The following is a 13223-nucleotide window of genomic DNA, read 5'->3' as shown; positions in this document are numbered from 1 at the left end:
TCTGATCAACTGATTATAGGCAGTAATAAGATTGGATGGCACTTTAAAAAAAAACACTGCAATTTAATGTTCTAAATACTCATAAGCATCTTACCTTATTTCTGAAGTCAATAACATTATATGTGAAAAGGATCTATATTAGCAAAGGTTTCTCACGAATCATTGGATGTTGTTGTCTTGTCCATACTTGTTCTTTCTAGTTTGGTAATACAGCCTGAGATAATCTGTGCTGCATCAATACAGATTGATTTGCAAGTTGTTGCTCCTTTGTAGTGCACCACAAACCTGAGTGGGAAAGATGGAGTCATGTGACCCCAAAACACACTTCTGGGAGAGAGGATGAAGACAGAGAAGAGAGAGAAAGAGAAAAAAGGAAAGGTAGAATCTGAACATGTGTTATAATAGTAGCACAGTGATTCATAACTGGTTGCACATTAGGACCTAAAATGTATTATGATGAGGTTAATAGGTGACACAGTATTGCATTTATAGCTTCATTACAGGCGGTCATTTGAGCCCACAGTTGATCATTATTTTCCCGATTGAATCTTTAAACTGACATATTTTATTCCCCTTATTCACCTTGGGCCGCATAATTTAATCGCTCTATATGCTTTGTTTAACAAATGAGAGCGTTTAAAAAGTCTGATCCACTTGGAGTATCTTTGAGATAAACCATGCCCAATGTTTCCCACAGCAGTTTTTGATTTCGGTTCTTAAAATACTTTAGAATTTGTAATCTGTGTAATCGGTGACACCAGTGTTGTCACAAGTTTATTAACCAATGGGAAAGTTTCCTCACTGTGGCATGAATCAGATTTGACTTGAAAACTTGTCATGGGCAGCACTACAGTTGTTCCCTGCATATAGATTCTTTTAAAATCTTGAGGATGAGTTTTGGGTTCTGTCCAACCAGTTAAGAAACACTGCACTGGGTAAAGATTATGTCAGCTTTATAGAACAAAGCAACCCCTTCTTTAAAGGTAGAATCCAGCGGGAATCCCATCCACCTAATCCACGCTACCTCTCTGTGGTACTGATGCTCATCTATACCTGCTTATTCTGTGTGAAGGTATAGGGCTGTAGATGACGGTAGCATGGTGAATAATGTGGAGGCAAATCTTAAACAAAGATTCCTTCATCCCTCAAGGGCTTCTGAAACTCTTGATCTCAGGAGAGCCGCAGGCCAGACAGTTGTTTGGGATCATATACGATGATTTCAGAGGTAAGAGACCAACATGAGCTACAGCTGGTCTGAAGATACAGACAGGAGACTCGAGCTTGGTTGAATCCTCTGGATTCTTTGGCTCAGATCAGTGGATTAGAAACTCTTTCTGTCACCTGACATAAGTGTGCATGCTGTTTTTCCAAACAGAAAACCTGTGGAAAAATTCCTTTTATTGTATGGTTTATGTTTTTCATTTTGCTCATTCTTTCCCTATGCAACTCCCTCTTGGTTGTGTTTGCTTTATGTGCATGATCAAGGTAAGTGTTTGGACTTTAAACTCATATTAAACCATCAAACAGCTGCAGACACTGACATTCCCATTTATTGATTTTAGAAAGGATGCTTGTTAGCAAAATATACCGTCATTCCCTCAACCTCAGAGACTCTTTGATGCTTCCTTTTCTCAATGTAATTGTCTTTCACCGTTTACAATTCAAAATTGATAAACACCAATAAAGCAACATCTTGACTCGTAACGTTAATTTGTGGAACAATGTCCCATTGCCTCTGTAGTCTGTGGAGTAATTGGCCATTTATATTTAATTAGGCAGTTCTTCCCCCACCGCTAGCATGGTTTCCTCAGTGCTGAGAGAGGCACTTTATGGCACTGCTCTCGCTGGCTTCCTTTTAAACCAGCTCATTAATATTTCAGCTGGCATCATCAACCAAACAATAATAAAATAATAATGTGACGGCTGATTAAACAGCTAAACTCCGACTTTTTAATGTGCATTTAAATGTGTATTTGCATAAACATGCCTGGTAAACGCCTCTTTAGAGGACAGTGATGCCTTGCAGCACACTATTGCAGCCAACTTCTAAAGCTTAATAAAACCTTAATTAGGTACCAGCCTCAGCCAAGATAATCGTAGCGAGAATGTAGAGCAACACTTGCTGCACCCCTCTGCACAATGCAGATCCTACCATAAATGATATCAGGCTTTCATTTCTCCCTCTGTGGAAAAATTATACAAAAGGTCTTACACCATTCTCCACAGCATCTTTTTTTAAGCTTTGGTTTTAGGGTGTGAAATATGGAAGAAGTCTTAATTTATCAAGCGTACAAGCCTGTAGAGTAAAACCTGCAATCAAATCCTCTCAGATAATTCATGAATTACAAAGAGAAAATTTAATTAAGAACCCTGATTGTGCAGCGCTTTTTGAAAGAGAATTTAAGACTGTGGAAATGAAGAACAAACAGTGAAAAGAGAGGAGAGGCAGGGAAGGTTTTCTATCAGGTTAAGTGGTGTCAGACCGATTTCATGGTGTCAGGTGCAGTCTGAAAACAGCTACTGTATCACTCACCTCAAACTCCCTTGGTTATGATTCTGTAGCTTATAATCTACTCATCCAGTAATGCAATTAAATTCCCAGACACAATTAACATGCCTGTATTCACATGCCTGAACACAAATACACAAACAAGCATGCACACACCAACACACTCACACAGGATAGTGGAATTCCCATCAGTAATCAGTGCAGCCCAGTGAAGCAGACTCAGCAAACCTGTGAGTGTAGTAATGGAGAGGGAGTGGTCTGTCTTTATTGAACCAATATAGAGTCAGAAAAGCAAGTCATAAAACACACTCAGAGTCATTCATTTGTTCACTGACGTCTAAAACTAAAACCGTCAGGCGTATCTGTTAGTGCAAGTAATTTATCATTTCCCACTGTCACAGAGGAATCCCAGGAGAATGCTTAAAAAGATACTACTCTATCCCGAGTATTGACTTTAACATCATGAACATGTTTAACAGTCCTCTAGTAAAAGAAGCTTAAAGATGTCGCTTTTCTTTCAGACTGTGAGTGCTACGGCCACTCCAACCGCTGCAGCTACATCGACTACCTGAACATTGTCACATGCGTCAGCTGCAAGCACAACACCAGGGGCCAGAACTGCCAACACTGCAGACTGGGATACTTCCGCAACGCCTCTGCCGAACTGGATGATGAGAGCGTCTGCATCGGTCAGTCTGCAGGGGGGACAGAGGGAGTGTGTGGAGGGGGACGGTGTGAGTGTGCTGTGTGTGACTGACAAGGAGATGATATGATTGTTACTGCTTTTAAAATTAAAGCAATTACTCAGATATTTTTTAAAGTGAAGATGACACATCAAGGTCTAGTAGTGAAAAAATCAAATATTATAAGATATTCTTTTCAATTATACAGCTGCTTTTCTGACATGAAATTGTACATAGTTTTGATTTTAAAGTCCGCAACTTTTCTCCACCGTTTTGGTTCATTCTCAGCACCCTCATCAGCATAGTTTTCAGAAACAGTGGGAAGCTGTTTTCAACGAAAAAGCTCTAAACACAACCCACTGTACCAACCTTTCTTTCTCCTAACTCGTCCAATAACGACACTTGGTCAGTGGCTTTCTGCATCAGATAAACAACGCACCAAGGCAACCTTTAGCAGCGGCGTGACACACACAGGGCGGGGCATTTCTTGAAACTCCAAGCAACTGCCATAGTATAAAGAATGAGAAAGTCTGCATAGGGTGGGCGGGAGTTGAGGTGGATGGCTCAAACAAACTCTGGACTTTCACCCCAGGAGACTGCTGTTTGTTTCCATGTGAAAGTCAGTCAAGTTATTTTAAGAACACTGTTGTGTACTAGTATGTGTAGCACGCTACCGTGATAAGGTATGTCCCGGGACGTTACATTACATTAGTAACAAAAACACATATTTTAAACAAAACCATCATGTTTTTTTTCTCTATACCTAACCACATGCTATGCTATGTTCTAAGTTTATTTTAAAAATAGACTGTATGAATTAAATAAGCAAAAACTGTTTATTTCCTGTGAAAATATAAGTTCATTTTGAAAAGACACTACTTGAAAAACTGACACTGGAGGTGTACCTAGAACCTCATAGTCTGACATGTAGGGCCCCTGAACAAGCGTCAATATTGGACGAGTTGGGAGTGAGAAAATGTTGACTGTACACTACCTGTCCAGCTGGTGGAGCCCAAACTAGAGCTAAAATGAGGGTGAATATTAGACTTAATACTGCCAGGTGGCAAGAAACATCACTTGCAATGTTGCTCCATAACTGTTGAATGTGTGAATGGGCAACTGTTTGCTAAAATGTTCACCATGGCAACTTACATACTATACTACTATAAGGTGACAATATTTCAATTTTGTGTTTACAGCTTGTTGCACTGCCGAATGCCCCATCCACCACCACCACCACCACCACCACACACACACACACACACACACACACACACAAACAACAAAGAAAATCCATAAATGCAGATTTAAATGAAGTCATGCAATTTTATATTTACTTGCAAATCCTTTGCTATCAGCTATTGATTACAGCCCACAGACATCAGCAGGTATTCTCCTTGCAGATTCTTTACCAGATTCACCTGCTTCAGTCTAACAAGAACTTTCCAATATTTGTACATAAAAACATTTTGAGTTATTAGGCTGACTACCCTGCCGTGTTGTCTTTAAGAGGTACTACTCTATGTAAGTCAAACAATGATCGACTAATACTGATACACCCTCAGGCATCCCTAAAGCTGAAAGTCAACACTTGAATCTAATTTCAAGTCCAACGTGCTGAAGAGCCAAAACAATGAAAAACATATATTCTGACTGTGCTGTAGACAAATACATCTCAAGTAACGGTGATACACACTATATGTATGCATGTACAGAATATTTACTCCTTTTAAATTCAGTCTTTTTAAGGGTATGTCCTAACTCCTAATAAGAGGTCACTGTGTTTGCATCGCTGTGGAGAGAAATCTGGTGTTGATTTGGATCCATCTGTAGGTGGACTGCAGGGGGTTGGAGGGTAAACTTGTGGCGGTTGGGGCACACACAGGGCCAGGCCTTGGAGTCAGCACAAATAAGGCCCCATTAGCTCATCTGCCAGCACACTGGCACACCAAGCGTGGCAACAGAAATCAGTTCACCATGCGTCTCTAGAGCAAGACACTATGCCCTCCCAAACACTAATGCATTTGCACACACATTTTCCACAGAACGTGTTCACTCTCAGTGGCTCACATACAATCATCATATTAATGCACATGACCCACACAGACACAGATACCAACCGCACTGCTGTGGTTGTACAATTTGTTTCACGTTTATGAATATTTTACAATACATTTTATTATAAATGAGTTAATGTGATCTTGGGTTTAAGTGAAAGACAAACTATTGGCTTACATCAAATCAAATGGAAGAATAAAAAATATACATAACCAACAGTGCAAATATGCAGCTCTGCAGTTTTTTTTAATCTCTGATCTGCTACCACTGATCTGTATATCAGTCACATTCTATAAATATATGCATTTGTAATGGTAATTACTTGCAGAAATAAGTGGAATTTATGTGGGGAGAAAAAACATCAAATTCAATGTCATCCCATGTTAAAGAGGTAAACTGTCTCGGACTGATTTGATATGTATCTCAGTAAGTAGTTAGCATATCAAGACAACAAAAATAAGTTATTGTGATTGGTAGGAAGTATAGTAAATGGGAGTTTGCGGTGCTTTATGGGCCGTTTGAATCCTAAGATGTTCAACAGACGGAACTTAAGTTTGTTTAATTATGCAGCACAACAAATAGACTTCTGCATCTCCTCGACTGTTCAAAACACCACAATGTTCCCTTCACTTCTTCTACCTGCTTTTGAAAGCAGATATCATGTGATAAAAAGAACTCGCAGTTCTGTTTAGATGGAATTAGCTTCCAAACAGCATGTGATATATACAGTACTTTCTGACATCTGTCATTTCATTCTTCTTTTTAGAAGGGACAGGAGTCGCTGTAGTCTTTTCCCAGCATTGCAGGCTGTATGATAGATGTTGTTTTTAGGAAACCAATGCCAAGTGTTAACCTCTAAAGGCTCATTTATACTACCTTTACATACAAAATAGATATGTCCATTTCAAATATTGCAAACATCACTGCTCTCATACTTCCATGCGTCCTTTATGATGGCAGAGGTAAAGAAAATGAATGGTACTAAAGGGCAGAGTCAAAAGTTACACACAACAACAAACGAGGTGACGATGTAGGACTTCATAATAATGTATCTTTAAACGAAGGCAACATCGTAGATGGCGCATGTCTGTGAGGCCATTATATACATCCCAACCTGTGGACGGAGAATTCTTTTCACCATTTTCACATATATTTCCGAATAGTGTGTTCTGCCATCTTTTCAATTTCTTTATTGTTTCTTCCAGTGGTAACTAGTAGGGTTGGGTCGGTTCTCGGTAATACCAATTCGGTCCAGTACTCCGTCTTGGACCGGGTTTTATTTTTTGAGACCAACTGGACCGCATACTCGGGCATAACATACGTGGAGCGGACGCCGTGGAGGTCCGCCAGGTAAAAGTGGACGTCCACAAGCCCTGTGCGCGCAAAGCACAACCGCGCGGACTTCGCTCCGTGCACCAGTGTCACACAAAAGACTGTTCGGCATGTATTTTTCACATCGCGGACATTTTTACACGTAGTCCGCTCCGCTTATAGTAAGCCCGAGTCTGTGAGCACCTGTGTCTGCCTTTTCACCAAGCGCATAGCAAGCAGGAGACAGAGGGGGGTGGGGTGGGGACTGAGCTAAGAGGTGCGAGTGCACATGCGCCTCTACTGTAGACTGGAGTTTGTTTAATAGTGACGGGGAGTCGATAATGGCGGACAATTTAGTCTCGACGAAATCAAGGAATGCGCCACTACGGCAACACTTTCGCTTTGAGCCAGACGAAGGAGGTAACCCTTGTTTGCACTGATTGAGTAAGCTGCAAAATTTATTTGTAAGGAATAAAAGAAACAACTTGTCACTGTCACTCTGTTGTCCTAAGGTCATTTTTTATTTTAAATGAGTCAATTGCGCCCCCAAGTGGCAAAAATCCGGTATTACCGACTTGATGCGTTTTTTTTTTTGTTTGTTTGTTTTGTTTTGTTTTTTACAAAAACCGGACCGTTTTTTTTTTTCTCATACCGACCCAACCCTAGTATCTAGCTTGAACAACGTCAAACTGCTTCCACGGTCTCTGATGGTACTGCTCCTTTTCATCCACATCCGTTAGCATTCAGAAAATGTCCACAAATACAGACAAAATAAACACAGAATATAGACAGAAGTTTCCGTCCATCTCCGATTCTAATGTTGAGCATAAATGAGCCCTTAGAGACCTTGGGAAAGTTTGGCTCTGTAGGATTATATAACAGTTATAACATGCAAAAGGTAATGTGCTTTAAATCACAGTAGTTATTAGTCCAGAGAGCATTGTATCACTTTATCTGTTAGTTTTATGTGAAAATTACTAGACAGGGCCTTTGCATCTAAATTTTTAGCAAGGCGTGATATGGTGTGAAAATAAATTGTGTAAAAATAATTCTGTTTGAAAAGGGCCTAAATTTCAGGTCTGAATCTCTGCAGCATCTTGGGACATCTCTGTAGTTTGGAGAAACTCCCCCTTACATGCACAGCACCGCAGCCCTGAAAGGCATCAATACCAAAGACGAGTCCGTGGTCAGAATACAAATGTGCACATTTTTTTGGCTGAACTTAATTCAACTCTCAGTCCAATCCCATTTCTAGTTCTAATTTCTAAATGACTCTCATTTCTGGTTTCTCCACCACTCTCTTCTTTCAGAGTGTAACTGCAATCAGATGGGTTCTGTTCATGACCGGTGTAACGGCACAGGGTTCTGCCAGTGTAAAGACGGTGCCACGGGAGCCAAGTGTGACGACTGTCTGCCGGGATACTACTGGAAACAAGGCTGTTACCGTGAGTATACGGAGGCTGATTTTTGGGGGTTTGTGTCTAAATATCATGGACAAATGTTCCTTTGTCGGTGCGCTGTGCCACTTACTGTAGCTTGTGCATCTCCCAATGTTTTCTTTACTCCCGGGGGAATAGATCATGTAGCTCATTAGCAGCATCAGCTGGCTCTTTAATTGATGACCCTGTCACTCCTTAACCCCATTACAGGAAATCGCCTTCCTCTACCATCTACCATCTAGTGAGGTCTCACATAGATCTCACATAGACGCTCCACACCTACTGTACACACACACACACACACACACACACACACACACACATTAAACCTCCACAGGCATAGATGCCATTTGACTGGGTTTATTTACAACAATATGAGACATATTGCAGTAAATAGTAGGGCAGTATGTTTTGACATCTTACTCCAAATACTTCAGTGCAGCAGAGCCAATTATCTTTGGTGTAATAAAACACGTTAGCACATGTAATTATTTCCTGTCATGGACGCCTGATCCTCTCTGTTTTCTCTCAGTACATTTTTAGGTCAAGTATCTTGTTCAGTACAACTACCTCTGTGCTTTTCCTAATGCCTTTTATAGCATTTTAATGATGCTATTTGTTCCTCCGACCATTACTTAACAATTATCACAGATGCAGTGTGTTGTCCTAGGTTTGAAACAATGATTTTTACTTGACCCTAAGAAAGTGCAGCCTCAAGAAAAAAAAAGAGAAAAGGACTGCAAAAACACAAAAAAGGCAGGTGTTACCTGTTGTCGTCCCTGAGGCAAAGACTGGAGAATTTATCTTGCCTCTTTCCTTCCTCCTGCTTTCCTTTCTGCTTTGTTCTTTCTGCCCTGAATTCTTCTCCTCCCCCTTTATCTGTTTCTCATCATGCTTTTTCCAACTTTGCCCCGCCTTATCTTCCCTCACCTGTCTCTCTTTGCCATACATCTTTCTTTCGTCTTTGTGCTCTTTACTCCCCCACTATCCTTTCACTGCCTGTCACTCTGTCACTTTGCCTTACTCTCTTTATTCCTAACTTCTCTTTCTCTCTCATTCTCCTTACCTCCGCAATTCCATCACTCTCCCTCTTTTTCTCTGCTGCTCTTTCTGTCTGCCATTCGTCTCACAGCTAACGTTTGCGACGAGGAGATGCTCCTGTGCCAGAACGGAGGAACATGCTACCAGAGCCAGAAGTGCATCTGTCCTCCAGAATTTAAGGGGGTACTGTGCCAACACTCCCGCTGCGAGGCGGGCAAGGACTGCAACGCCGCCTCTTCTCTGCACCTTACCACGGCCACCCTGCTGCTCTGCACTCTGCTAGCCCACCTGCTGGCCACGTTAACTCCCCACTGAGCCAAGAAAAAGAAAAAACCCTCAGACCAAGGAGTGTGTGTATATGTGTGTGTGCACGCGAGGCGAGGAGTGACCCCGAGCGGGTAGGGTCCAGTTGTGGACCCGACGAACACGCACTGCAGCACTCGCAAAAGCGCACACACTCACACGACACTAACTCGTCCCAGTCTCCTTTCAAACACACATATATACACACACACACGCACAGACACACACTTCACAGGACTGTTATGATACGGAGTGTGTGCTCAGGTGTGAGAAGGACAAAGAGAAAAAAGGGGAGCGACCTCAGAGAAAAAAGATGCAGACGAAGGGGGGGGGAAATCATACCAACCACTGTTCCCTTTATTCCTGAGCTGGAGCAATGTGCATCAAACCAAAAAGCATAAAAAAAAAAACACTTAAATCACCACTGTTTCACTTCAAAGGGAATGGCTGTTTTACCCATGAGGACCTTTTCTTTTTTTGTTTTTTTCTTGGTTGAGTTAAGGATCTCACCTCCGTTTGACTGACGGCCAGCGTGCGTGTGGTCAGACTCGGTAAGAGTACAAGACATGTCGACACGACGGACGGGTCGGGAGGCGAGGTGCGCGTTTGATCCTGCTGCTGAGGCCTACATAGTATATTAACCAGGTTTCATTTCTTCTCAAAAAGATGAGACTTGATTTTACATTTATTCTATTTCTGCTGCATTTTTTTAAAGAATTATATCTTCAGTCATTGTATCTAATGTGCCCACTAACAGTCGCTGAGATTATACATATTATATAATATCCAGGGGGTTACCAATTATAAAAATTTAGTCACTATTATGGTTGTTATAGGAATGAGTGATTGTTGCCACACTTAGCGAGATTTAATCTTCACACAGTATTCAGGAAGCAGAATTTAACAGAATTTAACAGAAGTCTAAAAGAGAGAGAAAAGATATCGACCACGTATCAATATTATATGACATTATTTGAATATTTTTTGTAGAAATTATTTTTGTTTGGAGTTACAATAAATTATAAAAAATGACATTTACAACTATTCCAAATGAGCATTTTATTACACTGAGTGTAAACCTTGCAGTAAATATGACTGTTATTTGCCTTCTTGCTTGTACTTTTTTTCATTCAATCAATCAAGTTTCCACGATTACATGCTGTTAACATCTTTTTGTTCCGGTGAGGTGAAAAAAGAAAATAGAGCAAGTTGAGACAAGCGAGACATCACTCCAAGTCATCCATTTGATCTATTTCATTCACTTTGGACATGGTGTTGAATGCTCATCATTATAAACAGATTATTTCAGTCTGAAATCCAACAGTCTGTCTGACAATCACAAAAAAACTGCTTTCCTGTCAAGAGAATATAAATTATTTTTATCCTGATAAAAGTTGCAAAGAGCTTTAATATGTGAAAATGTGTCTGCAGATACACAAAAAAAGTGATGGGCTGATTAAAAATATATTCCATTGTACAAACAGTGGAGATATACTGATTTCTGACGGTCCTGGGAGATAGAGTGACTGACCCCGAGGCCACACTTTCTATGCTTTGCTTCTCCTTGAGATCGCCGATCACTATTTGCAAGGCTGTTTCACTGACGTGTTGTGTCTAGAAAAAAAATGTCCTTCAGGTTTTTTTCTCCTTAGCAAAACTACAACATCATTTCACTGAGAACTGTTCAATTGCTGAGTCAGCCCAGGTACACAGTGGATAAAGAGATGTGAATGCTGCATTACACCAGGATACATCAAAGATAAAAGCGAGACTAAGCCTGTGAGAAATGACAAGACAGGGATTCTGGTATTACTCCTCTATTTTCTGAGCCGGTGGTAGCTGTATTAGCTATTTTGTGTGTAAGGCTCATCCCCTCTGAGCCTGAATGGTGTCAAGAACTGAGACTTGGGAGGGAATAGTTGGTGAATGCAGAACATTGAGAAATAATGTACAAGAAAACATTTCATTGTGGAACAAAGAGCAGATAGAGCTCGTATGCCAGGAGAAAACATTATGCTGTTTACTGTAGGCATTAATGACTGACTGTAGAGTACAAAACTTCACACCTATGACCAGGGGATTTTAAGATCTATGGTAGAAGAAGCACTCATATTTTTTTTACTTATTTAACACTCTGTTACCAGTAAAAGTCATGCATTGAAAAATTTGCTTTATCAAAATGTACCTAAAGTAAAAGTACTCATTATACAGAATTGCCCATTTCAGATAAACAGCCTATTAAATAATTGTAATTATTGATTATTATGATGGTTAATATCATTTTAGGTATACTATGCAGGGTTTTCCTTGTACAAAAATAATCCCTCTCAATCATCCCTAGCACAGAACCACTAGAAGTGTGTCGCGATGTATTAATTTTGACAGACTCTGCCCTCTGCCTGTATTTTCTTCTTATTTTGCTGTGTTTGAGACCTATCTGGACACAGTGCACAGGTGAGGTCAGGACTTAAGAAAAAGGTAGCAACCGGACTGTAAGCAGTACGCATCCAGGAGGAAGCTATGAAGTTTGCAGACACAGAGCTGAGAAAAATGAAAATATAACAAGACAAAATGCCAAGCGGACAAAGCTTGTTCCAATACGGGAGTGAATCCTGGCTTTCACTTCGCTGTTAATGCCGTTAACAAACAGTAAGTGGCAATTCCTGCATAGTACATTAATATGTAAGCATCACAATAATGTTGCAGTTGGTAAAAGTGAGGATCTTTGTTTTTTAATAATCAGAACTTGCAAAGTAACTGGCAACTAATGTTATCTAATAAATTTTGTGGAGTAAACAGTACAATATTTTCCTGAGGAATATAGTAGAGGAGATGTATAAAGTTGCATGTAACAGAAATACTTAAAAGGGGCAATAAGCGAAATTCATCATTTCTAGATTGAAGAAATTAAAAAATCGCTATGTGAAGAACATACACAAGAGGTGTAATTTCATCTGGAGTATAACATGTCCTCACACCCTCCCTCTGTGTTGATCTCAAGCCCCTTGTTTACAAGCCGGTCCGGCTGCGCGTTCATGTACGTTCATGTAAATTATTATTTCCTCGCCCCTGTGGCGAGTGAATTTGCCTGTAGTGAAAGGCAGGCTCCACTTCACTCAGCTGCCAGCACAACCAGTTAGCCTCCCCTAGCCTCCCAGCTAGTCCCGGCTCTCCGTTTGGATCCAACCAGAGCACCAAGCCCTGGTATTCAGGTTAACATGGGAAGAAGCAGCAGGTATATTGGGCAGCTGAGTGAAGCTGAGTGAAGCAGAGCCTGCGGAAGACACACCGTGACCGTCTGGATGTAATAGTCCGAGGAGGTGCTGCGGTGCTCGGCTACACAGACGAGGCGAGTGGGGTGGAGGTGGGGCAGTGCAGAGCAGAGGTAGAGGGAGGTGTGGCTCATGACACATTTTGTTTTGCTCTACAGGCAGTGCACAATGGCAAACCTAGCGGTGAAACGATTTTGCTTTTTGCCCCTTTAAAAGTATGAGTATGTCAAAGTTGTACTTAAGTCAAGTACTTGAGTAAATGTACTACATGCCACTGGATCTATCACACATAATATGAGAGATGGATTGAAATAGGCTAACATTTATGAAGTTGTGTTGCTTTGTTGTGTGGCTTTCTTGCCAAAGACTCGATAAGAGGACTGATACTACTCTCATGTCTGTACAGAAAATATCAAGCTACAGCCAGCAGTGGTTTATCTTGGCTTAGCAAAAAGACTGGGAGCTGGGGCAAAGAGCTCACCTGGCTCTGTCCAAAGTTTAAAAAAAAAAATACACCTACAAGAACTTCTAAATAAGGCTGGATATCAGTATATGTTGCTTGCAGGGTTTTCATTATCCATTCGACTAATTACTGGTTTTTGGACCG

General features: G+C 40.8%; 1 protein-coding gene across 1 annotated transcript in view; it reads left to right on the top strand.

Moving 5' to 3' along the window:
• Nucleotides 1-10701, top strand: part of ntng2b (netrin g2b) — a 75269-nt gene extending 64568 nt beyond the window's left edge. Inside the window, 3 exon segments of the mRNA XM_049604549.1 lie at nucleotides 3031-3198; nucleotides 7872-8006; nucleotides 9133-10701. Of these exon segments, the coding sequence (XP_049460506.1) occupies nucleotides 3031-3198; nucleotides 7872-8006; nucleotides 9133-9356 (527 nt within the window). The 3' untranslated portion in view covers nucleotides 9357-10701.
• The last annotated feature ends 2522 nt before the right edge of the window (nucleotides 10702-13223 follow it).

This window comes from Epinephelus fuscoguttatus, linkage group LG18 (genome assembly GCF_011397635.1).
Source record: "Epinephelus fuscoguttatus linkage group LG18, E.fuscoguttatus.final_Chr_v1".
Classification (NCBI taxonomy): domain Eukaryota; kingdom Metazoa; phylum Chordata; class Actinopteri; order Perciformes; family Serranidae; genus Epinephelus; species Epinephelus fuscoguttatus.
The sequence above is the reverse complement of the archived record's forward strand: the minus strand, read 5'-3'. Positions and strand labels throughout refer to the sequence as shown.